A 27659-nucleotide genomic window follows, 5' to 3' on the forward strand; every position below is an offset into this window, starting at 1 on the left:
CTCACTGCCATAAAAACATTGAGGTGCTGGAGCATGTCCAGAGAAGAGCAGTGGAGATGGGGAAGGGTCTGGAGCACAAGATAAGAAGCAGTTGAGGGAAGTGGAGGCGTTTAGCCTGGAGAAAAGGAGGCTTGGGGGAGATCTTATTGTTCTGTGCAGCTCCCTGACAGGAGGGTGGAGCCAGGTGGGGATGGGTCTCTTCTCCCAAATAACAACTGATAGGTCTAGAGGGTTTTAGGAAAAAAATTCTTCATTAAAAAGACTGTCAAGCACTGGAGCAGGCTGTCCAGGGAAGTGGTGGAATCACTATCCCTGGAAGTATTTAAAAGGTCTTAAAGGTCTTTTCAAACCAAAATGATTCTATGATTCTACCAGGGAATATGAGAATTTATTCAAACCTTATTAAAGCTGGCAGAAATTCTTCTATTGGCTTATGTGGACTTTGGATCAAATCCATTGAAAAAAAAAGAGTATTACAGGAAATGAGTGACAGCAACAAATTTCAAGGGCTTAAATTACAGATTTGACAACCTTTAATTACAACTAATTTCAGTTGATAGTGAACTGCACATGAATTTCATCATGGAGATTACTTAGGCAAGCTAAAGTGATAAAGATGAGGGCTTCATTTTAAACTGGAATTGTTTATCATCCACCAATATATTCCTAGGACTGGTTCAAAGGGGGGAAGGGGAAAGATGCTGACTTGCAAATATTCTAAGCAAAATTCAGACAGTGGTAGGGGAAAAAGCTCTGAGGAGCAAGTGGAAACACACTGTCTGGTAAAATAGCAAGATTCTGTAATACTCAGTGCTGCTTCCAGCAGGGAAGAGACAGGAGGCAAACCTAAGATTTCCACCTACAGTCTTTTTCAGCACTGTACATCTGAAGAAATCAATTAATTTCATTTCAACAATCAAGGTTACACCTGGTCCAATACTCTGTCTGGAGCTGAGAGTGAGCTGGGTGATAAGATAATGTTGCCTTCCCCAAACTGCTTTTTTGACTTTGGAATACCCATCAAATCTTCTTTTGCAAAGACTTGGAGCTAGTATCTCAGTGCTCCTCTCAAATCCTTACTGCAGTGACAATATTCGTGTGGCACCCTCAGCTGCCTTTGATGCACATGGATATTTTAAGAGATCAAACTCAATTCCACTCTTACAAGTACAAATCAAGACTTGCCTCTAAGACATTTACACAGAGGCAAGGAGAAGCCTGCAGAGCTCCATGTAAAGTAATATGTATTTCCAAAAGGGAGGTGACCCTTGACATCATCTATGGAATAGAACTACTTATCTTAGGATTGCATTGCTGGTTCCTGATACCAGCTTAGATGACAATTGAATTTTTTTCTTTAAAGAAAAAAAAAATGATCCTCTACCTTTCTGTGTCATTGGTTAAATTTGTCTGGCAGATATTGGAATTTTAGATGATTTTGTGATACAAACACAAAATAACTGTAAGATCCTATTTATACACCTTGTAACAATGTTTAGTATGAGCTGCCAAGAAGTGCAGATAGAAAAGCCTAGAAATTTTGAAAGATCTTTTGCAAGGCTACTAATGCTGATGGAGTAAATAGAGGAAAGCAAAATAGGTGCAGCCTCAAAATCCAGAAACTTGTTTTGATTCAGCAGTTCTTCCCCCAAAAGTTCAGATCTTCTTAATGGGTACTGAAAGTGATGTGTGGTTGTTAGGACACAAAGTTATTAGTGCATTATTAGATGTGACTAATGATAAATCAAGGGTGTAGCCTCTGACACAGGAGCCATTACAGAAGATGGAGAGGATGATGTCTTAGGCCTATTATTAATTCAGATCTTTCTTATCAGAGATAAACTAATGGAAGCCAAGGATAATGATTCTCTTTAAAGAGAAAAGACATCTCAATCTTATGGTGTGCTCCAATGATCAGGTGTGCTCACACACAGGGAAGGCAGTAACTTTTTAGCACTTGAGTTACAACTGAGTTACCTGGAAAATGAGTTTCCTCTCTTATTCTGCCATTCCTTAGGCTGTGTGAGTGCAGTAGCCTTTGAAACAAATGCATAAATCTCATCTGGTAGATGCTTTTTTGTTTTGGTTTGGTTTTTTTTAACTATGTCCTCTTGCTTATTCATTTAGAGCATTCTCTATGTTTCATGATTTTTTCTTCAGGTGAACAGCTCTGCCACAGAATGGGTAGGTTGTAGGGATAACAAGTGATTTATGAAGCACTTCACTACAGTCATTATATTATTTTAAAATCACATGTGTGGAGGAGGTAAAGCAGGTGCTTGGTTTGGAGTCTTCTGGCAATCAGCTTCCCATAACCTAGGGAGGCAAGGATAATCCATGGCTTGGATATCCCTTTAACACTGACACTGCTTCAGAATTAGTTCTCACATGCCCTAAAACAACAGGCCAAATACACAAAAGCAGAAGCACATGGCACAGTGGGGAGAATTTTTGGCAAGCTGAACGAAAGGAAACACTGGAGAAAAAGAATCAGAGCAAGTAGAGAGCAGGGGGAATTATTACTAGGACCAGTTCCCCTGAAAGTGTCCTCCACACTGCTGTCTCATGGAAACTGAGAAACTCCTTTTGTTTTGGTTTGTTGCCCTTTTCAGATGAACCATGTGTAAACACAACATTGTGAAAAGAGCACACTTTGATCATCTGAGAATGCTAAACCTTCTTTCATACTAATTGTTCTAATTTTCAATTTAAATTCAGGTTCTGAATTTCACATATAACAACATTTTTATCCTTCAGTTGCTCTGACACACTGAAGCAGATAATGTCTTAAAGCATAGAACCATAAGCATTTTTCCTTCTTTGCAAGAGGTGAAAGAAGTCTAGAGAATTAATAAATAAAAATTGCTTACTGTCCTACATGTTTTAACACACAGAATCTCTCTTTTATCCCTGGATGACCCAAAAGAATGAAGTGGGATAAATCTGCATGGTGGAAAAAAATATTTGTTCTTCATTCTTCCCTAGGACTAATGTAAATAAAAAATTACACTGAGAATAAATATTTCAGAAAAATCAAGTCTGCCTCCTACATAGACAAAAACAAAGGCATTTACTTTCCATTCCCCCATCCCATTTTCCAGTGCTCTGACTTCAGCAGCAGCACTTTTCCTGGGCCCCTCCTCCTCTTTGGTTTACAGTGATTTAAAATATTTAGTTTAATTACCAGTCTTACTTTCATCCCAGCATTACACTGTAGCCTGTTCTCATTTAGTCATACATCCCTATTTTATAATACTTTGTCCAATCACCTCTTTTAAGCAGCCCTGGAATTTTGCAGATGCCGCTGAAAAATCCAATCTAGAAAGTTTTGCATTTAGTTTTGATGCACATAAAGGTTCTGTCTGCCCAATAACTACTGTTAATCAGGACTTTCTCTACTTTAAACAATGCTTTGTAATTTTTTGCTTTTTCCCAAGTGCCTGAGATTCAGGATCTACCTTTTGCTCAGGTCACATGGAAAAGATGTGCTTTTCTAAAATCTTAACAATTTAGCCTCCCTGGTTATGTAAACAATACCCTTGTGCTGCTCTTACCTTCTGTGAGTTTACCAAACAAAACAAATTATGCCACCAAAAAGATGTGTAATATGCCTTGATTCCTTTTTCAGGGGACATAGCAGGATGGTTTGTTGGTAATATGTTTAAAAGGGAAAAGCACAGCCCTTGCTGATACAGTAGGATTTCATCAAATAATGAGTGTAATCTGGTTAGCTTCTCCAAAAGACATGAATTCACACACTGAAGAGAAGAGCTAAGGAGATGATGAGAAGGGTAAAGAGATCAGACAGGCTCAGGGGCTACATCTATAGTGAGAAAGGTGACAAATTCCTGTTTGTTTACCCTTGAGAACAAATAGGCAGAGAGGAGACACCCTGCTCAATTTGGGACACTGTTAGAGGAAGAGAGAAAAAGGAGAGAGGGAGAAAAATGACTATTTATTCTGACTGACAATGTTAACATTCAAGGAATAGAGCACAGAGTAGTTTTGCTGCTGAGTAACACTGAGATCACATCCAAGCTGTAAATTGGCTGGCAGCAACAGAGCAAAGAAAGTAAAGGGAACAGATTAATGTATTGATTTCCATGTTCCTCTTGAAGGAAAGGCAACCAATTACTCCTTTTACTGAAAGGAAGGGAAAAGCTTGGGGAGAGCAACACATCAACAGACTTTTTTTACACATTAATCTTCAAAGACTTATGGATGTATTCAGAACCAGAAGCCAATGAAATAGGAAAACAATTCCCACTGATTCGAGCATGCTTTTAGAAACTTTGAAAGTTAAAAAAAAAAAAAAAAAGTTATGCATTAAACTTCTTAAAACTTCCCCAAGCTAGAGTTCAGCAATTAAAAAAAAAATTTAAAATAATGGGGCTGTTGATCACTTCCTGCACTACAGTGACTAAACTGAAGGCAAAATAGACATGCTAAGGACTTCAAGATTTTTAGAGTGGCACTTATAGGCTATGAAAAATTGTAACAACTCAGCTTCATATTTTAATCTCTTACTGTTATACAAACCAATCAGAATTTCATTCTACAGCACCATTAAATCTGAAGAATTTGCTGACTTTTTAAAAAATTAATGATGTCTTACTCTTTCATTTAACAAAGCCCAATGTCCACTGTTGTCCTTACCCTTTCCTGAAAATTTCTGTACGTGGTAGCAAACAGGCAAGACAGCACATTTTGATAGAAATTTGAGATTTCTGCCACTAAAAGATGGCATCATAGCACCAAGCATGATCTCATCTCTCCCATCACACATCAGTCCACATTACTGATATTTATAAAACCTCAATGTCTCAAATGAAGGTGATATGTTAATGAATGTAAAAAAAATAAAAGCATTTATTGTATATAGACTTTCCCTGCAAGAGCCAGAATGAAGAAGAAGAAGAATTATTTCTCACCAATCTGAACAATGTCACAAAACCTAATACAACTTTCTATAAAATACAGCCCTTTCTATTGCTTTTCATGTTGCACCACTCTTAACAGATCATTAAGTTATGCCAGACTGATTCATGTCACAAAAACTTCCCAATGCAGATTGAAATGCATCATACTTAAATGCCAATAGACTGCATTTAATTAACAGGAAATTTGGAAAATTCATGGCAGGTGTCTTAGCAGTCTGTCTCTTCACCACCATGACAGGGAAGTTCAGTTTTTGTACTTGCTCTCCTTTTAGTCCCAGAGCTAAGTTGAAATACTTCACTTCTATCCTGGTGGCAAAGGTATCCAGGTATTTGCTGCAAGTCTTTTTTTTTTTTTTTTGGGAAGATGAGCCACAGGACAAAAAACTAAGTAAACTTGACTTACTGCAAAGCAATTGACATGCAAAGAACTTAGTTGAAATTACTTTGCAAACTGAGTATTACTCTGTCATCTGAATGACAGTTTGTATTATTAATAAAAGAATAACTGGGATATCAGACAGATCTTCACAGATTTCCATTTGAAGGTCCTCCATGTCAAAGCAGTACAGCAACTACATTTGAAAAGAGGGTCAGTGTTCCTGAAACTTTTGTGTTCTTCCCAGTTATTGTGCTTATTTCAGCAGCTATGCTCCTGCCCAACTGCCATAAGAAATACAGCAGAATGCAAAAATGAGAAAATTCTAACTTGCTCATCTGGAAATATCTATCTAATGAGTGAAATAACTATAGAAATGGCCTAAATAAGGATAAATATCTTGTTTCCTAAACCCATCTGTTGTAAATCCTGTCAGAAATCTTTTCAAAAGGTTATAAATAATCTATTTTAGAAACAGGCAACACATTTATTCCTAGCAGCAAATTCAAACATGATGAGTAATCTGGCACAGAGCTTTTAAATTCACCAGCTGCCACCCACCTCAGGCAGGACCATACCTCATTTTATCTGTGTAGTATGAACCATTTGTTAATAACTGCTTGAACCCAAGATGGTCATAGGTAATCCCACTCCTGAATTTACCACTCAAGCTGAAATTAAAATAAAAATATCCCACCTTACAGAGTACAAATATTTAATCAGGAAAAAAACTGACTAGAAAATGAAAATTAATCTGTTTGCAACATGAAATACAAATTTGAAGCATAAAAAATATATTTCTCTATTCTTCATCAGAAAAAAAATTGGACATGTTTAAAACCTAATAAAGACAAAACATGTCTGCTTCGATTTGGAGACAGTGATGGAAAACAGAAGTACCTAGATAATTCTCTGGTGTCATGGAAGAATATAAACTTTTAAGTGCTCTCCTGCACTTTAACATATACATAAATACACAAATATACTTCTATTAAAATGTCACCCTCCTAGAAAGCTGTGAGCTAATTATATGAAGTAGTGTTTTCTTTAGATTCCTTTAGGTAAGGAGAGATATTTTTGCTCTGCATTCCAGTTAACTTCCTAAACAAAAAACATGCTATAAGATTTGACTCACTGTTCTTGTTAAATGACAATTTTAACAGAAGACTACTTGGGTTTCTTGGTGGAGAGGGAAGTTACTTTGTTTTGCTTTACCAGACTAAATTTCCAGAAAACCAGGATGGGTAGATACCTTCTTTGCCTAGTCTTGAGTGACGTAGAGTAATGAACTGCAGAAATTAGCTTTATTTCAGGTACTTAAGAAAAAATCCAATATAGGTACACACTATCACTGTCTTTCTACAGATACAGGATCAGATAAGTGACTGACTCTGTTTAAACACAATCCCCACATTGTATGGGAGATCTGCGTCAAACAATCCTTTCACAGTCACAAAGACTATCACTGAATCAAATAATTTGATAAAGACCATGTAGTAATTATTTCAAGACCAACCATTCTAATTTCAGTTTCCTGAATAAATTCTGTAGAAGAATAAATTTCTTTGCCACAGTTGCTCTCTTTCAACAAAATAAAATTGCCTAGGCAGAGAACATGTGGCACTGACTACTGAATGATCACACAATCGTATACCTGGACATAAAGTAACTTGAGACCAAGACCTGCTATATAAGCTTTGGAGATGGAATCAGGGATGAGTCAATGGCCTGAAAAATCTTAAAAAGAATGAGTGTTGTGAAATGAGACACTATCAGCACTGCTGAAACCTATCATTTTCTTGTGAATCTCCAATAATTTATTTTATGTAGTTTTCACGGAACTTGAAACAGTCTCCACTTTATGACTTTCTTTTCCTTGCCTGTCTTTTAAGAGTCAGCAAAATGAAAAAAAAAAAAAAATCTACAAGCAAAAAATCTTGTGGCATTTCTTAGTGAATGAAGAAGCACCCTAAATTCACACCACATTTTCTAAGCAAAGGAAAATCTTCTCCTGAGTTTATTGCAGTTTTGCACTTCTGCAACTCCTGGGAATGAATCACTTGAGAATCAGCCTAATGCCAAACTAATGCAGGAGTGATTTGGGTTTAAAGCTTGCTATCAAAATCCCAAATGAAGAGTGAATTTCTATTCTGCATGGGGAATTCTCCACGTGGGGATAAGCCATGCTGTGACTGTGGAGGTATTTGGCTTGGTTCCATGGATGTTAGTTCAAGCAAGTTTATAAGATGGGCTCAGCCTAACTCTGGAAACAGAGGCCTAACCTGGATTTTATCTTTAAATTACTGTAATCTTTCTTCCTCCAAAATTAGAACAGTGAAGAGCTGAGATGAATTAAAACTCTCAAACTTTAGTCAAACACATATCTACCAAAAGCTTTGACTAATTAAACAAAGACCAAACCCCTCATCAATCTCCATAAACACCAATACTGACTTTTTACACTAATCAAAAAAAAAAAAATCAGAGTAACCACATTATTATTCTAAAAGATACATTTAAATACAAACTACAAATATCAGAGGAGCAATGCAGCTCATTAAACTAAATCCATGTAGACACTGAGTAAATATTCATGAAAGAAAATTGAATCGTACATTCAGGATATTTCTGAACACTGAATTTCAGCTACTGACAGTTGCAAATTTTCCATGATCCTCTGTAAGATTTTTATGCGTTTACAGAATTTCAAAGGCACAGGAAATAATAAAATTTTCAGTGTGGGAATTTAAAACCTAGAGGTTGTCTTCCTTAGGACTTGTTTTTCAGAACAGTCTGCATGCTATACAGTGCACTCCAAACTGCACTCCAAGATGACCCAAGGGCAGGAATCAGTGATGAACTTCCTCAGCAAGCACAGAAATCTACTCCACCCTCTCTTCAATTTCAGGACTTCTTCATTTCAGAACTCTTTGAACGATACAAGAAAGACAGGACATGCAAAGCCTGTGCTTTTACTGCTGTGCAGGAAAAGCAGGATGAGCTGATTGTTTCGACCTGGGAGAGGCTCACCAAACTCAACACAACCCTTTCTGTTGATTTCAGTGGCTTTTCCACCAGACCAAAACCAGATAAAACACGGCAATGAGTGACTGTGGCTCGGTACTGGCACACCCACCCCATTCCACTGATCAGTACTAGTTGGTGATTTGGCAAATGTGCTCGTACACGACACAGCAGGAAATAAAACGTTTGCAAATAGCACTTGGTCAGACAAAACTGCTTGCCTGGTGTTAGACAGTTACAACTATCAAGCGCTGGCTGCTCATTCCAGCCAGTGAAATGCTGTTGCAAATGAAAGATGAAGCATTGCATGAAGCCATGCTAAAATGGATAGAAGGATGGTTACTTACCAACGGGGCGAGCTGTTGACATTACAATGATGTAGTGAGAACATAAAAAGGAAATTAAAAAAAGAAAAGAATATCTGTCAGAATGCATGACGTGTAATGTAACTTTCCACTATGGATTCTACCATGATTGCTAACCCCTCAAATGGCAGTCTAAGTCAAATGTTCACTGCTGCTATTGTTTAGTCACGTGCCACTATCATCCCATTTACTTGAGCATAGCATCTGAACAAGCTGACTGGAACCATTCTCTGAGAAACATTTTTATTATCTTCACATGCCATCATCAAGTATCATTGTTAATGCCTGATAAAAGAAAAATTGTATTGCATTAGCACAAACTTTTAGATCCCAATGAACACATCAATTTAAGCCTCACACTGCCTAATGTCAGGCAAGGCATTTGCTTTCTGAGTCAAATACCAACTGAATTTTAAGCATGACCAGTCAGTGAAGTAGTAAGGGCTACAGAAAGCCCAGGACAGTTTTTCTCATTCAATAATGGGCATGAAAGCTTACAGCACAGTGCTTTTTCATCACTGACAATGCTGATGAAAATATAACAAATGGGCTGAAATGGCCACAGGGGCTTCAACCCAGAACCTCCCAAGTCACTGCTTAGGTAACTTCAACTTGCTAAAAAATTGCAGTTAAATGATTGACAGGTTAATACTGTTTCAGGCTGATATAGAGATTGAAAGTTGCTGCTGCAACAGGTGATTTCTTGGTTATAGCAAGATGCCTTCATTATACTTGTGCTGGGGAAGAGAGCTGTCAGTCCCTCTGCTAATAAAATATAGACATCTCTTTCAGAGCAGCTGAAAATTTGGACATGAAATTGACTCCGGGTTGCATCTGTGTAGGCAAAGCTTCCCTTATTTTATCAGCAGCAATGATTAAACATTTCTGAGCAATGGCACAATTATATATATATATTTTTAATTTTTAAGAAATTACCAGTCCTTTGTGCTTATGTGCAGGCTAGGGTCAAATGTAAGACATGCAAATTCAGAGTAACAGAGCCTGCAAGGGCCTTCTTAGCTCTCAGCGTTTCCATGGCTCTGTCCCCATTTCATTTAAATGTGTCTAGTCTGCTGCCATTCTCACTCATCATCTTTTGGAACTTTTTGGTTCCCAGTATTATGGACATATTTCTTCTTCTGCAGAAAGATGAGGTGTAAGAGTGATATGCATCTTTCCAAGAGAGAACATGGAGCCTGGGTCACAGAATTCAGATTCTGCTGTTGCTTGTGATAGTGTAATGCAACATTCCTGTCTGCATCCCCATCCTCTGGTTTAAGAAGATGGAGCTGTGAATGAGGGAGCTAAGGGTTACATGGTTTTGTTGTCAGGTGTGCAGAAGGAAATACACAACACCTGCAAGGTCCAAGAAAAATTCAAGGTAAATTTTGAAATGCTAAGTGGTTTTGCTCCTTTACATGACATGGTAAAACCAGTGTCAGACAAAACAATTAATTAAGAAATCAGAATTAATTTCTTTAATTAAGAAGTCCATTGTTCATCATCCCTTTAAAGTCAAAGGGAGATTTTCCAGTCCTTTGTTTTCACAAAATTCAGATTAATAGCTTTCTCCAATGAAATTCTCATTTTTTCCTCATTTTCTGTTATATCTTGAACATGTTGTATGTTTATAATATCATGGATTCCTTTGTATTGAATAAACATTATGTATTTGAGTGTCCAGGGGGAAAAATACACAAGATAATAAAAACATGCTTTTACTGGGGGGAAATCGATTCAATTACAAATTTCCTTGAGTTTTTTTCCCTTTAATTTCATTGGGTTCAAGCTTCAGTGATTTCAATGGATTTTTTTGCTGGGTTCTAGCTACTACTCACATTACAAGTCAGGGTATCAAATCCAAAAGGCTTGCTCCAGTATTGTACACAGTGGACACAGTTCTAGGAGTGTTTAAAGGCTAGGGAATTGGTTACCAGAATTACTGGACATTGAGATCCTGACTGTGACAAAGAACAGAGTAGACTGTTTCTGGGAGTTTGCTGTGGTCACTAATTTTCCCATATTAGAGAAGGGAAGAACAATCTCTTACACACCTATTTCTTCAACTTAAAATGGGAAGAGCCATATTGTCACTTACAGTCTAAAGTGAACACTGAGGTAATATTTCAACAGATTACCACAACACTCTCTTTTCTATGTTACATACTAACATCTCTCCCCCTACAAAGCCACTCTGGCTTTTTTTTTTTTTTTTTTTTTCCTTTGAATTCAGCAAATTAAACTGAACTGTGTCCATGCATTAAATGGATGGAAATGGAAGCTGGCCTCTTGGGTCAGTTGACCCCAGTTCTAATAAAGCAATCCATTGAGACTTTGAACATTTGATTTAATGTGTATGAAAAGAGGAAGACAGATAAAGCTAAAAATGTTTTTATTAACCTTTCCCAGCTCTACTGAAAACTGTCAGCATGCACCACTAAACTGTGAAATAGTGTCTGCATGATATCCATTGTGCCAAATTGCTGCTTCTCTTTTGGAATGAGGTAATAACTATTATATTCTATTTACTCAAATAGAAATACTAGCTTACAAACTTTTTCTCTCCCCATAATCTTTAGCATGTCTATATCTACTGTCACAAAAGATATTTTGGCAGCTCATTATTCCACCAGCCTTAAAACATCCTTACCGAATCAAAAGAGCAGCACATAACAGTGAGTGGATACTAGAGACCACAAATATTTTAGGAGAGAATAATTATTCTTTACCTTGTAATACTTACAAAACTTAATTAGGATTTTCTCTTTCTTTTGGCTATGGTTTATTTTTTGGATAAAGGGTAGTGATAGAGAGCTTAATTATGGCAGAGCTAATCCCATAATAATATTATCTGTATTATGTTTGTTATTAATAAATATAGTTGCTCTACTCCTTATACTTCTTAGAGCAAGAAACGTGACTAATAGCCTGAACTGATGGCTCACATATTAATGTCTATGCTCACGGTTATGCAGTGCTTGCTTATGTATATATGCATCTGCTCTTCAGTAAAAACACATTGGGGCAGGACTTTAACTGCAGGGGGATCCTATCCCACCGCAATCAATTAAAATTTTGCATGAGATATGAACAGGACCAGGATTTCACCTGTGCTGTAAACCAGCCACCATTGCAAAGGGCGTGTGGAGCCCAAGCAACGGCAGGGAAGGATGTGGCCCATGTCAGACAGCAATTACCCGTGTGGGACACAGGCCCTGCCTCTGAGGCAGCACTCACCTCGCACGGTGAGCGAGGCAGAGGCTTCCACCTTCCCAACTCTGTTCTCAGCGATGCAGGTGTAGGTGCCTTCGTCCGTGCTCGCCGCTTTCTTGATGCGCAGCGTGTAGTCGTCTTTGATGTCATACCTGTGGCACAGCAAAAGAATGAGAACGCTTTCTGTGGGCAACAGGAAAATAGAAAAAAAAAAACCTATCACCTGGAAAGTGCCAGTCTGAATCTATCTTAGAGCCAACTTCGGAAGATAAATTATTATCCGGCATTAGATAATTCCACGAAGCATTAATCTCCGTGACATTTTTATTGCGCTCTGCATTAGTTAGAAACTTTACATAAAATTAGTATTGCTGTGTTCAGTATTAGGGCTTTATTAGTAATATCATTCACCTTGTCCTTGATCTAGAGGAATAAGATAAAAATTAAGGTATCAGACATCAGCTATCAATACATGACAGGTCAGGTTTATCATGCCCTTAACTCTGTGAGCTACACGTTTTACCTTTTGCTGATTTGGAAACTTCCCTTTATAGACAGTTTTTCCCTACAGCAGCAATCCCTTAGAGAATGGTGAGCATGGATCTCACTACTCAATTGCAAACAATAAAAGATATATTCAAGCACAGGAAGGTGACATTTATTGAAGAGGCACATTAAAGCAGATTTATCAATTTCACAGAAATACAACAAAACTATTCAATAAGGGTGGACAATGACATTTTCTCTTTCTTAAAAGGAATTAGAAACAATTCCATTGTGCTTTGTCCATTTTTTTGTTTCTACTGTTGAAATAATTTTTAAACTATGAGGATGTATAAAACTTAATTAATGCAGCATACTCAAATATGTAGTGAGCATTTATTCTCAAGGCATTTAGATTGATTATACCCAGAAAAATATTTTCAGTTAAATTGTTATTATCCTGCAGAAGTCATGCCTAACAAAAACTCATTAAAGTTAACAGGACACATCATGTTGTATAAAACGTCTTTGGTTCCCAAATCAGGAAAACTCTGGTTATCAGCATAGATACTGTACCCTTTAAATATTATTTTGTTAAATTATTTTCAACAACATTTCTTCTCGATACAATACATTAAATCACCCTGAATCTAGACTTGGCTTCAGATTCACATGTATCAGTGAAATAAGAACACAAAACTAAAGATGGATCTAGACTTCAGGTGTCAGTACTATTTCTCACTGTATACACAGTCATGACACAATTTTAGAAGGACTCATTTATTTCTTTTTGTTATGCAGTAAAGACCTTATAGACTTGCACAGGAAACACATGAAATCATATGGAAGAGAGCCCTTAAATGTTTGGAGGAATAAGGATGCAATGCAACAAATCAGAGGAATGTTTCAGGCTCTGTGAGCATTTTTAGATCCTTTGGGAATGTGAAAGATAACTTTCTCTTGTGTACATAAAGTACATTGCTATTGGTTCCTTCAGCATAGGTTTGTAGAGGCAGCACTGTGCTAACAGACTTCAAAGCACCCTAACTCAAAGATCCCATATGGTGAAATATTTAAATTTCTCTTATATTTAACTAAATCTCACAACATCAGTTAGAGCATTCCAAGAACAAAGAGCAGTCAAGACATCCTTTCATACTCACCACAATACAACTTCTTTCTATATTCAGTAGATTCTATCAACTAGCAAGAAATAATTTAATAAAGATGAATTTGAGGCTAACCATTCTGTTAGAGTTAACATAAACACATGTAATACCCATTTCCTTTGGAGTTACACTTAATTGTATGTATATGCAGCACCTCAGATTTTACTGATTAATAAGAGATATGCCAAGGGGAAGAATAAGTAAGTAGATGCCATGGCAAACTTTAGAAACTTGTAGGGATCATTTTTTTGCCAGCATAGTGCCATTGGTATAGGTGAGGGGGCAGGGAGTTATGATGTTAGAGAACTTAATATGCACTTTCTGGAGAACTAGACATCTATTACAGCAACATTCAATAGCCACATGCAGCTAAAGAACATTTCTTCTAGACTGCTTATAAATTATGTCATTCTACATGCTGTGCTGCGTTAGTCAATGGCAAATAAAAATCACTGTTTTCATAAGACAGAAAAGGCAAATTGTCCCCCTTAAAAATCTCAAGAATATGACAACATTATCCCACAATGATGGAGCAGCTATTTGTCTTTGGTGACTGCAGAGCTGCAGACAAGAGCAAATGCTTATTTTCTTGACATGAGGCCAGCTCTAAGAGACTGAAAATATAAATTTGTATTAAGCTCCTGTATGATGAGAAATCTAGGATCAGTTGTAATATAAATATGAATTGGATATCAGAACCAGGCCTATGAAGCTAGGCACGTATATAAGTGATCTTTTTTCTTTTCATGCAACAGATGAGATCCCTGTGTTCCACCTAATGCTGCTGAGAGCAAAGCAGGCAGGCAGCAGGCAGTGTCTGAGCGAGGATGTATCTGAGCTGGGATGCAGGCAGGCTGGGACAGGGAGCTCCAGCGTGCTGGGGGCTGCAGCTGACTCTCTCTGCTTCCTGCCACGGATGTGCTGGTGCCGGCATGCCAGCCAGCTGCCTGAGAGCTGCACAGCCTTTATCCCTGCACCTGCCAATGGAGCAGGCTGTGCCAAGGCTGCTGGGCGCAGGAGCCAGCTGCATGGCATGCCAGGACGCAGGGAGCTGGGAGCAGCCACCAGCTCGGCTCACCAAAGGGAGGGTGGCGTAAACATGTCACTGGCACGGTCCAGTTAACAGTCACTGGGAGGGCAGGCTCACCTCTCCCAGTTTGGACCACCCTGACAGGAGGTGCCATTGGATTCACACGTGGATGGGCCCGTGGGGCGTCAGAACCATCTGCTGTCCTGCAGCAGTGACGCGCTGCCCGTCACTCGTCTGTTCCACCCGCACTGTCCCCACAAGTCACCACAGCTCAGTGAAGAGCTTTGGCAGATGAAGCAGACAGGATGGAGAAAGGGGGAAAACTGGCTCTTAGCCTGACCCACAGCAGCACAAACAAAATAACAAGGAATGAAGACTGAAAATCTTCTGAATTTCGCAAGCGTTCACCTGCTCAGCCTTGAACGGTGCCTTGTCTCCTCTCTGTCCTAGAGCCTCACATCCCCATAGCAAGATGCTTTCACCTTGTTTCCTGTGGAAGTTCACTCTCATCTGGATTAGTGCTCCTGAACACTTGGGAATGAGGATCAGGGTCCTCTCTGCTAATACCAGTCATGGAGAGCATTTACCAGGCTCCTGGACTGACGATGGAATGGCAGAACACCAGGGTGCAGTGGCTAAATTGCTCCTTAACATTATCAGCACATGAAGAAGGCTATATCTTCAAAATATGTGCAGTGTCAAGAAAGAACTTGTGACATATTGCCCAAATACTGCTGACTCCTAGCCAATTAATGCAACATTGAGCTAAAACCACATAGCGTCAGATATCAGTTTCACATGATTTTGGACATCTAATTGATTTTAACTACTTCTCTTTGTTCAGAAGTGCTTAACCTTTTGGTTCAGTCATCAGACTAAGCTGGGAGAAGTCTTTTACACAGCCAGTCAGTCTGTGCCAGATATAAACCAGCCACTTTTGGGCACCACGTTACATAATTTCTGCTCTCCAAGTAACAGAGCAGGTTTGCCTTTAATTAAGAGAAAAGAAAGGGGCTGGCAGGGGACTGGCAAGGAAAAAAGAAAGAGAGAAACAAGAGGCACATGAGAAAACACTGCTGGTGAGGAAATTCTAATAGAAATTGGGTGATTTTGAGTGAAATCTGGCAGTCTCTGGCACATATGAATGCATTCATTGTTGCTAGTTCTGATTAATGACAGTTGTACAATAGTGTGCTGACAGTCACTGCCATACAGACACAATTTTTTTTTTATATGAAACACTGCTGAAAATGCAACCCAATCAGATTTGGCCCCTGAACAACATGTGCTATCATCACTGTACTGTGAATTGAGATTGATTGGTAACCAGCTGTGACAAAGTGGGAAAAAGAGCCTTGTCTTTTTCAAGAAAAGCAAAGAAGAAAAATAAAAAAACGATTTGTGTCAAAACCATTACCATCTGCTCAGCCAAACAGCAAATAAAACAAAACACATTAACTGTTTTTAAGTATCACAAATTAATGTACTGAGGTTGAATTCATGTGTTAACTTAAGCATTTAAGAATAAACTTGAATTGAACTGGTTTTGTCACAGTTGGAATTTTTCTCCTCACATTTGGTGGAAAAAGTATCTGTTCATACTCAGCCATCAGTCTTCCTCATGATTATCAAATAAAAAAATAGAGAAAAATTTACTGAATTTAGATGTGTTTACAATTTTTTTTTGTTTTGTTGCATTTGATATAAATTTTCCACAGTCTTTTGCAGAACCCCTAGCTTCTATGTTTTCAAAAATGTGCATGGAGCTATGCAAAAAGAAAAATTCTTTTGTTTTTAACATGCACAGATAGCAAAAATGCAGCTGCAGCTGGAGTCATTACATTCCTAAATATCCAAGTAGGCCTAACTGGTAATACAAGGATGTACTTGCTTTAGCAGTCTATTTTAAACTTCACAGAATGCACTGCTGAACTCAACAAATCTCAAGAAGTCTTATTTCTTGCTAAAGGGATATTGAAGGAGGAAAAAAGTCACATCTAAACTGTTAAAGACTGATGCCACTGGCCTCAAAAAATTTGCATTAATTCATACCAGGTATATATATTTTCATCTAAAATATTATTGTAAATAAAGAATACTAAATAATAAATTAGAATATTTGTATGGATGCATTGTAGCCTTGCCCTTTCTTTTGTTCTTTTTCTTCTGTTTTTTTTTAGAGATGGCACAAAAATGACTTTGCTCTATTTTCTTTTGCCTGTTTGCCAGACTATTTTGCAGAACATGCACGAAGCTCCAAGACTGCTCACAACATCAATGATTAGGGAGCCCAAATAGAGAGATGCTACTGGCCAAAACCAGGGTAAACAGGAGGTAGTTAAGGAGGTTTAAGCTTCTGTCTCCACTTCTGTTTTGTGGTGCTGGCACTTCAGCTCCCAGCATAGTGCCACAGCTTTTCACTGGCTCCTGCTCTGCCTGTGCCAGATGGAGGCAGCCAGGGGGAAGCTGCAGTGAGATGGAAGTGTGAGCTGTTACCTGCTCCAGGCTTGTGTGATCCAGCAGCAGAAGGGAGAGCCTCCATGCCCACTGGCAATGCATATCTGACACAAACTGAGTTTTTTTTCACTTCCTTCCCATGCACTGATAAAGTGGAAGTAGAAAGAAGCCCAAACCTATAAGGGTAACAGCTTTCTGGGGGAAAGATACAGGAGTGTCATGTTTTTTCTCTAGCAAAACCTGAATCAGCAACAGTTAGGGATATCTTTTTTGGTGCTGGTCTCAAATAACTCTTGTGCCCTTGAAATCAAAAGCTGAGTTTTGCTGGGTGTCTCTAAGACACTGCTTACAGCCATGACAAACTGAGCTACCAGGGAGCTATCTCCAAGGTGCTGACAGGATGGCTACTCCCCACACCTACATGTCCAGATACCCATTTATTTTTTGGCTCTGCCATTCATGCCAGAGAAAGGTAGAAGACAATATTATATTATTCTGAATTCCTTTGTGTGATGCATATTTGCAAGCTGTCATATAAAAGGGTTTCTATATCTCATATTTCCTTATTCTATACAAAAAACCAGGAAAAGAGCTGTGTGACACAGATCACTATACAGTATCAGGACTTTTCTTCAATTATGCTGACACAAGTTCTGCTTTAATCCAAACCTCTTATGCATTGTGATCATTTCTATCTGTTAGAGTAGACATTCTCAATTGCAATAATATAAAGCACACTGCACTGTGTTTTAAAGCAGAGCATTCAATGAAATGGTATAAATCTCATAAAATATGTGTACAGCTGTTACAGCCACTGGGCCAACACTGAGAAACCATACCTGTGTCCAAGGAAATAGTGTTTTCCAAATTATCCAGAAGCATTACACTCCACAGCACTGCTCTTACATGCAAACAAACAGGTGTGACTGCACATAAAATTGCACAGTCTCTTACAAAATCAGGAGCCATGTGCTCAGAAGAGGACCAAGAAAGAAGATCGAGGCTGGTTTTTGATTCTCTTTGAAATATTTTGAAAACAAACAGAAGTTAAGAACAAAACAAATGTCTGGGAATCAATTACTTGGTAAATCCTATCTAAACTTAGGCAGGTTCCATCCTTTACCTCTACATCTCTGTTTGCCCATGGAAGTGTACTCATAGGGAATTACCACATGATAATTACCCAGAATGGGCTTCTGATTTGATTTCAGCTCCAGACAGAGCTCCGCATTTCAGAAACTGGAGCGTTGGTGGAAGTATGATCTAAGAGACCTTGTAATCACTTGGCATGCAGACCTATCCTCCCATCACCAGGAGCAGTCCTTTGCCTCACAGATGAGACACATTTGTCAGGCACTTGGGGAGATTTATATTATTAATGCCTATGACATAAATTCATCCCTCAGAAAAGTACCTCTGATGCTCAGAGTTATCTTGTTTCATCCACTTCAGCTTTTGAAAAATTGAAATGTTACTGCAAGGACTGGAACAAAATAAAAAGATCTGAGCCCAGACTGGCATCATGTACCTCCTAAACTTGGCTTGATGCATTTTTTTTAACATGAGCACGCAGATCATGAATAGTTTGAAATAAACTGAATTTGCGTTTGCCTGTTTATTATTATTTGCCTAAAGCACATGAAAGATTATTATAAACTTTTAGACAAACAAAATATTTCCTAATCTCTATCTTGAATCAGTAACCAACCTTGAAGTGGTAATTAAAGATGAAGTCATGGTAATGTTGTAATGAAAGTGCCTTCAATACTGCAATTGAGCCAGAAGTCATATTCTTAAAAAGTACATTTTGCTAGTTAAGCAATTATCAACATAGAACTTACTGATAGGAACTTGAAATAATTTTTACCATTAAAGTGTTTTCACTGACAGTGTAAGTTGTTTTTAACTCAGATGACAAGTTCTGTATCCCATGAGGAGATGGAATGTGTTAAAGCAGAAGAAATCCCCGTAGGCCAGACATTCCAGCAGCATCAGTGGTTAGAGCTCTTGAATCTTACTCCCACTTGAACAGAACTAACAGCTTCCTCCTCCCTGTTTTCCTGAGGCTTTCATGGAAAAAAATGCATAGTTAACAATCTTTACTTTTTAATTCTATGATTTTAATGGTTTTAATAAACTGATAATAGAAAGAAGGCTACCTTCTAAAATTTATAAATACAGTATACAAACCACGTGATTACTCAGTATACTTTGCCTTTTTTGATACTGAAGAAATATTTAAGCACTACTAGGAGTATTTTGAATGAAATTCTACATTAAATTTCACTATGTCCCCTTCCTGCAAGACCATTCTTTTACTGCAGCCTTCCGTGAGTGGAAAATACAGACAAATCCATGTTTGAGGCTACTACAACTGGCATTAAATTTTGTTTCGGAACTCTTCTAGTGACTTCATTAATTCTCTGAAATTTAACTACTTTAGGCTGCAGAATAAAAAAGAATAACATGAAGTAAGAACATTCTCCTGTGTCAGTACTGTTTCTAGTGCACTGTCAGTGATCACTTCATAGATCACTAGTAGTTCACACAGCATGAAGAGAAAATATGCAGGAGGGAGTGCTAGTTGACACAATTCCTTTATGGTTGCTGTCCATGGAGTTGTAAAGCTATTTTTCCAACCTTGACCCTTATGTAAGCAACTGGAGAGTATTTCCATGAATCTACAAACAGACTGGGCTGAAACAATAGCTCTTCTTCAGCTCTGTGGTGAGAACTGACACTTAACATGAAGCCAATTTAAATGTCAAAGTTATTAACTGTTTCTCTGCTGATCAGTGTAGCAAAGCCACACATCTACCACTTTTGCTCACAGCATTTAATATTTCAGAGAAATGGAATGGCAGGCAACTCCTGGGTTAGACTAAAAACTTCTGGAGTAACTGTGGGATGATGCAATTATAAGACTTTATTCAATGTCAAGTTTTGAGGGATTTAAAATGTAAAAAAATGCCCTCATTTACACATTCACTTAGGCATGTACTCCTCATACAACTGTAAGGAGTATGTTTCCACTTGCAGAGCAGGAAGGGATCAGTGCAAAATAGGGATCAGTGAAAAGGGATACTCAACCAAAAGTACCACAGGAGGGGCACCCCACCATCACTGGGATACATCATCTTGATGCTATATACACAAAAAATTAACCAACCTCTGCATCCATTTTACCTCCCACCATCCCTCTATCTCTAAATGGTATCTCTGATTTTACAGAAGTTTCCTCAAATGGTTCAATACAACAACTGAAAAGATGCTTGTGCTGCACTTGGCTGAGATCTGCCAGGGTTTCACTTGTATCCCCACGGACTCTGCAAGTTACAGAGCAGCTCTCTCTGTGCCAGACATCTACACAAACATCCTCTGCAAACCTCCTCTTCTGCCTCCAGATGTATGTAAGGATACAAACACCATATTAAACCTCTTTTCTTTCACTGTCTCTTTTTGACAAGCTATTAAGAACATCCAATCTTCTCCCCTATGCTTCTCATAAAGGACTAATCTCTCCTTAAGGCTTTAGCTTAAGGAAAAAAAAAAGATGGGCATGTAAATCATACAGGATTTAACCAGAGATGACAAATAGTACATGTGATAAAGCTAATATGAAAAAACATCCTTTTCCTCCAATCCTTTATTTAAAACCATTAATTGTTATTAATTGCAATAGAAATTTGCTGATGTAACCAATGATTATATTCACTACACTACTAAAACACACTCTTTAATTAATTTTCAATACACATTAGACTGCATTTTGTTACAATCTGCACAGATATTAACTCGAACAAAGCACACAGGGCTGTAGTGTTATTAACTCATATTTCACTGAAAGGTCATTCTCCCCTTGGTTGTATTTAGAGGGGGCTGGAGTTAAATACCTCAATACACTATCCACAGAATATAAATGGAATTACGGAGCACCACTGTTTATTCTTAAAAATTACTGTCTCTCTTGCTTACAGAGCCTTATCTTCTGGTCATGTTGTGGTGGGGCTGTGCAAGGTACCCACCAAAGCTCTGACAATGGAGCAACAGCTCTGCAGACATCAAGGTCAGTGGAGAAGGAGGGGAGGAGGAACTCCAGGCAAGGGAGCAAACTCCTCTCCCTATGGAGAAAGCAGTGGCAGAGACAAGGCGTGATGAACTGACCACAACTCCCTTTCCCTGCCCAGGAATAAGGTGGGAGGGAGGGTGTTTTTAAAATTTGGTTCTATTTCTCATCATTCTATTCTGATTGGATGGATAATAAATTGAACTAATTTTTCTCCAGGTTGAGTCTGTTTTGCCCATGACACTAACTGATGAGTGATCTCTCCTCATTCTAATTTTGACACATGAGCCTTTCATTATATTTTCTGCCCCCAGTTCAGCTGGGAAGGAGTAACAGAAAAGCTTTGGGGGACACTTGACATCCAGCCAGGGTCAACCCATCACAATGGAGCAATACAAATGCAAAACTTCTCAGGCTATCAGGCTCTTTCTGGATCTCCTCTTTAAAAATCCAGCTTTCTTAGTTCATTAGGTTTGTTGTCAGTTGTGTTTAAATCCATTTCAAAGATTTGCATCTGGAAGACAGTAAGATATTTTTTAAAATGTTGGGTTATACTCCTACTTTTGGGCTCATGAGAAGCCATGGAGGAAAGCAGTGAAATTAGAGGTGTGCTTTTTCATTAAACTCTATCAGAAGTGTGACAGACAGCATTTCTGCCCAGACTATACATATGTAAAAAAAAAAAAAAAGGCAGCCAGTTTTAAAAACATAGCAAAACTAACACCTACACAGGCTTGTGCTGTTAAAGGCAACACATATCTTAGACTTTACTGACTCTGTGCTTTAAGAATGCTTATTCCCAAATAATTTTTAATGACTGCTCCTAATCTCCAGCAAATAAGAAAGCTTACTGTGCTGTTTTTTGTTTTCACTGCTGCATGTCACTGCTCAGTTTCATGTAATAACCTACAATCTCTTAACACTTAGCAATGTACCTTATGTAAACTACACACCACTTTCCTTCTGAAGCATCACTCTTGGTTTTTCTGCCCACACTCCCATTGTGTGGGTGGCACATAAAACAAATACCTCTTCCTGCTGGTACAGTTGCCACTTTTCATCTCTAGTACAATATCCATCTAATCAGACAGTGCCTGTAAATGCAACTTAAAAGAGCAGGTTGTAATTTCATTAAAGATGTATTTACTGAGCTAAAACAGCTGTTCTGGGATGGAATATAAAAAAAGGCCTATGTGATTGCTACTCAGTCATTTTTAAGGCAACTGAAAAATGCATTTGCTGAGCTAACCTCACTCTCCCGAAGAGCTGGCACTGCTAACTTCTTCTGTATAAAAGGTTTAAACAGTTATTATAGTGTGTCATAAATTTTGACTTGTAATTGAAAATCTCTTCACTTCCTAAAAAAAAAAAGTACTTATTACTTGCTATATAATTACAGACCATGCAGCTGCTCTCCTCAGCTTCGCTAGAAAATTTGAAGACATGAAACACTGTACAAACCTTATTCAAATGTTATTAAATTGCTAGTCATAGATCTGCCACTCATACTGTAGGCTCTCAAATAATGTCTTCCTATCACCAGGACTAAAATGTAGATGAATGAAAAGTTGATCCAGGCCATACTGAGTTCCCTACCACACAAGAGACCATCACCTCCTTGGAAGAAAAGCATAATCTCTATTTTTGCTGAGCAGACATCAAAGGGAAAGATACCTTTCCATGTGTGTGGAAAAAAATTTCAATGCATAAAGACGAATTTTATTTAATTTTCAGTAGGTCTCAATCATTATGCATGGCCACAATTGTCTGAGTCATTTTGACACAATCTTTGTGCTATTTCCTTGTGTCACTTACAGTGAGAAAAAACTCTATTCATGGAATAGTGAACCTCATATTGCAGCCAAAGGCATAGGACTGGTGACCCCACAACATCCTGTTCACCTCCAGTAGTTTGACATGAGTCATACCTGATTAATTATTCCTCACCCTTTGTGTACTGGGGAAGCTGTGGTGTGAGGCTGAATTTTTAGAGCAATTAAAATAAAATACACACCATGTGCCTCTACCTTTGATTCACAATACATTTCAGTCTTGGGTCACTGATTTGAAGTGGACAGCTTCTGGAAAAGGGCTTTATACACCCCAGACTTGTGTGTTTTGATTCTCCCTGTTGGTGCAGTATCAACATTTAGATCAACAAGGTATTAATTTGTTTGGATCAATTTAGGCTCTAACAAGAATTCTAAGCACTGAAGAATATAAATAACTCTTTATCACAGTGGTGCAAAAGAAGTGTGAAAACAGTTATCATACAGTACTCACACTGCTGTTTTCACCTAGTATTTATCCTTTTTTTTAATTCCTTCCCAGTCATGCACAGAGGAGCTCCATGACATAGATCACAGTCTGAAATCTCAGGTCAAGTCTACAGGATGTTGAAAAGTAACTTCCTAGTGAGACCAACGTTTCCCAGGCATTTTAAAAACTGCTACTCAAAGAAGCACTTTAAAGTTTTAAATTCAAAATACAGACTATCATAGTTGGTTTAGATCAACAGTTCAAAACAACTGAAATTGGAAATGAAGTTTTGCATGGTCAGAATAAACTGCCTATTCTCATATTTGAAGCATGGTTATCTATATACTCCTGGGCAATTACACAGACAATTTGACAAATAGCCAAATTTTTTTTTTATAAAGAGTCATGTTTTCAAACATAGTAATTTCTTTAGAAGTTGAGGTTTTTTCTCACTTAATCCAATTGCAACCGGAGATACTCACAGTCCATCAGGGAATTTTATAATTAGAACTTTAACAGCCTAAAATTATTTTCCAATTACTACTCAACACACCAATTGGTGTAGAAATACTCTTCACATTTGTCACTAAAAATCACTGGAGCCACTTTTCACTTTCACATGGGCCACTAAAAAAACCTAAAGCAAGGTGAGGCAGAAAAACAGACAAGGATTTCTGAAAGGCCATGGATCCATCATCACTGATTCTGGCATTCACCAGGAGCAAATTACAGAAACAAAATGCATACAAAAATTCAGTTTGTCCCACTTTCCTTTCACTGAACTAGACACTTTGAAAACTGAATCAACAATTTAAAAATCTGCAGTAATTGTTGAAACAGGTACCTACTATAATTGTCTTGCAATCTAGTGATGAAGCCAAAATGAAATTATTGAAAAAATGAAAACAGACAGATGTGCAAAGAACATTGTTAGCTGTGGAAACAGGAAATTTGTATTGAAAGTTATAAGACAAATAGCTCAGAGATCTGCTCAAAAGTATTTATGCATGTAGGAAGAATAACAAAGGGAAATCCTTGAGGGCTGTATGTTTTATTGTAGATGTTAAAATGCTTAAAATACAAGAGCTGGGAAGCTAAAAGATAATTTGTCTTTTACCTCAAAAGGAAAAAAAAACCCAAACCCTCAATTACAAAAAGGAGGAATCATTTTGACATTTATTCCTAATTTATAAAATTTTGGTACCATAATTTTCTTATCCATCCATTCATTCAGACTATACCTGGGCAAATTTCTTTGCTGGTATTAAAAAAATCCATAAAAAAACCCAATAGCTTTTGTTTTAGAGGTCCCAATTTACCTTCCTGCCAGCATTATCTGGAAATGTCCACTTTTTGGACAGTGAAGATATGCTTACATATTGTGCCATAGAAATAAAAAAATATATATAGAATAGAAAGCATACAATGTTAATTATCAGAGGCATTTGCCTCCAAAGTGCAGATGTTGGAGAAAAAGAAAGGATACAGTCACTAAAAATATCTAATAGAAATGCAGTCTAACCAAAGACACTGTGTGTTCATCATCTATTCTGTTTATGTGACCTAGAAGCAGACATGATTTAAAACAACAGAAGCAGCACAAAAGCAAGAATAAATCACAGAAACACAATGTATTTACTGTGGACTACTCTACAATACATAGTTAAGAGCAAGCAAAGAGAAAAATCTATCCTGACATCCAAAGTATTCTCTTGAAAATAATATTTTGTGTATCACATTCATACACATCTGTCACTGTAATATGCAAAACAGCTGTGTCACTTTTCAAATTTTGTTTTAATCGCAAGAAAATTAAATTTTTTAAAAGTACAGATATATATACACATATGTATCTAACTTACATAGAAGCGCTTTTTTCGGATTATGTATTTTTCCATTAGTATATTCAACTGATGGAAAATATCAGCTATGGTGGGGGGAAAAAAAAGAGGCACTATTTATGTCTACTGCTAAAATTAAAGCTATGCAAAAGTAAATCAGGACTCATAGTGCCAGAAGGACTTGTTGGGTTGTGGAGACCTGGGTTCTAATTCCTGTTCCCAGAGCTATTTCCGTGTTGAGATTTTTTAATGAAATAATGATTCAGCATCAAAACAATAAAGAGTTCCAGAAAATGAAGACCAAACACTGCTCTGTTAGCTGAAAGGAGCCAAACTAATTTAAAACCCTTTTGCAGGAGAGACTCCCTTCCCCTGCTCACTAAAATTTTCTCCTTGTTTGTTCCAGAGTAAATTAATCTTTCTTGAACACAGGGGGCCTGTTCCAGATTTCAACTCTGCTTTACACTTCTGCTAGTTTGGCTTTTTGTTTCCTCAAGAGGAAGGTTTCTCTCCAAGACTTAATAGACACAAACTGAGGAGCCAGCAAAGCCCACTATGCTCTGCTTGTAATTCACCTTGCCAGTGCAACAGAGCAACTTTCCTGCCAAGTTTTCTCCCTCTTGGTATCAGCACATCATTCTGAAGGCTACTATCACCATTACAGTCCTAAAACATCTTTACTGTCTCCAATAAATTCACTGAATGCCCATGTGCGCACAACACCTACTCATCATTTTCTTTCCTCCACAGGAATCCATTACCTGGACAATTCACCCAGCTTGGGTTTCCCTGCACAGCTGCCCGTGGAGCAAGATTTGTAGTGCCAAAAGAGCAGCAACGCGGGAAATAAATCTTGGACACAAAGAGCAAACTCTTAGTAGTGGGGATGGATTCCAGCACTGTGCAGCAGCAGGAATCTGAAATGAAGGTGGCTCTCACCTTCCTCTCGGCAGGTCTGCGTCATCCTTCCTCCAGCGGACGGTGGGGGTGGGATCCCCCTGCACCTGGCAGCGGAAATCCACGGCCTCCTCCTCCAGCACCACCTGGTTGATCGGGCGCCTGAGAAACGTGGGCCGCTCTGCAAGAGACATTGAAATTCCACAGTGAGCCAGAGGGCTGAACCCAACACTCTGACTTCTCAGCATCTTGCTGCTTACCCTGCCACCAAACAGGAAGGAGGCTGAGCTCCACACATTCAGACAGGTGGAACTGATGATGTGCATAAAGAAGAGGGCTGCCAGGCTGGAGAGGCAGGGCTGTCCCATCCACCCTCCAAGAGCCACCAGAAGGCACCTGCCAGGCAGGGAGAGGGCTCTGAGGCCGGGCCCTTCCCTGGAAAAGCTGTGGCTCTGCAGTGAGCACATCCAGAGCTGAGCTGGGGGCTCCTGCTGCAGCAGTGTATGAGCTGCCAGTGGAGGCACTGCCTTTGGCAGTGATCAATATCTTGATGCTTCAGAGGAAATTTAAACTCCTTGTTACACACCTCAGGCAATTGTGAGCTGTCGAGCCCAGGACAGAGCTTCCCTGATCCCCATCGCCAACTTCACCATGGAAAACCAAATTAAGGTCTGAATAATAACTTCTGTTTACCCTTGTTATGTTAGGCTGCACAGCTACAAATAGTATTAATCACCATAATGCTGTACAGGCCTGCTTAAAATCCAGATGCAGAGCCACAATCTGATCTCAGTTACACTGGTACAAAATCCAAGTACCGGTAATTTCATTTGAAAGGATGTCACTGGGGATAGTTTTCAAGTTGCCTTTGGATGACACAAATTTTTTTTTTCTGTCCTCTCAGCCATACCACACTTTTATTGTCATAAATTATTTATGCTAGTCAAACCATTATAAGACTGGGTTTATATGAAACAGTATTTCCACTCAAGACAGGGATTTATCATGAAGACATTTAAAACTGGTTACACACTATGTTTCACATTTCACTCTCAGCAAGTTAAGGGATATGATGTCACTTAGAAAAATTACTCAGAATTCTCACAGATGCAAGCTATACCAGATTCTGACTCAGGCAGTTTGTCTTGATAACTACAGAGCCAATTTTATATGTTTGTTATGCATGATTATATATGCAATTAATTTTAAAAAAGTTAAAAGAACATTACTAAGGTTGAAAAATCAAGCAGGCCAGACAGAATTAAGTCTGTCTGTATGTCTTTTAATCACTTCCTTCCTGTTTATGATGCCTTATGGGACTGATGGGTTGCAATTACACGATCACACACTATTTTTTCCCCAAACATCTCCAGATTTTTGATATTCATTTAATGAGCAGGTGTTTAATATTTTGCTTTAGCTGTACTGTTTAGAGGGTGGCCCCTGTCTTACAACTCAAGCTGCACTTCAAAGTCAATTATTAATTTCCTCATGACCTCTATTACACCTATTTTAATGCTTTGTAATCACCTCACTTAT

The 27659-nt window shown here is 38.3% G+C and overlaps 1 protein-coding gene across 1 annotated transcript in view; it reads right to left on the bottom strand.

The window, feature by feature from the left end:
- The window catches only part of ROBO2 (roundabout guidance receptor 2), a 428840-nt gene that overhangs the window by 109820 nt on the left and 291361 nt on the right, over nt 1-27659 (bottom strand). The window contains exons 5-6 of the mRNA XM_056497313.1: nt 26163-26301; nt 11943-12070 (exon numbers count right to left, since the gene is read on the bottom strand). Of these exons, the coding sequence (XP_056353288.1) occupies nt 11943-12070; nt 26163-26301 (267 nt within the window). The remainder of the gene's footprint in view (nt 1-11942; nt 12071-26162; nt 26302-27659) is intronic.

Source organism: Oenanthe melanoleuca, chromosome 1 (assembly GCF_029582105.1).
Source record: "Oenanthe melanoleuca isolate GR-GAL-2019-014 chromosome 1, OMel1.0, whole genome shotgun sequence".
NCBI classification, from domain to species: Eukaryota; Metazoa; Chordata; class Aves; order Passeriformes; family Muscicapidae; genus Oenanthe; species Oenanthe melanoleuca.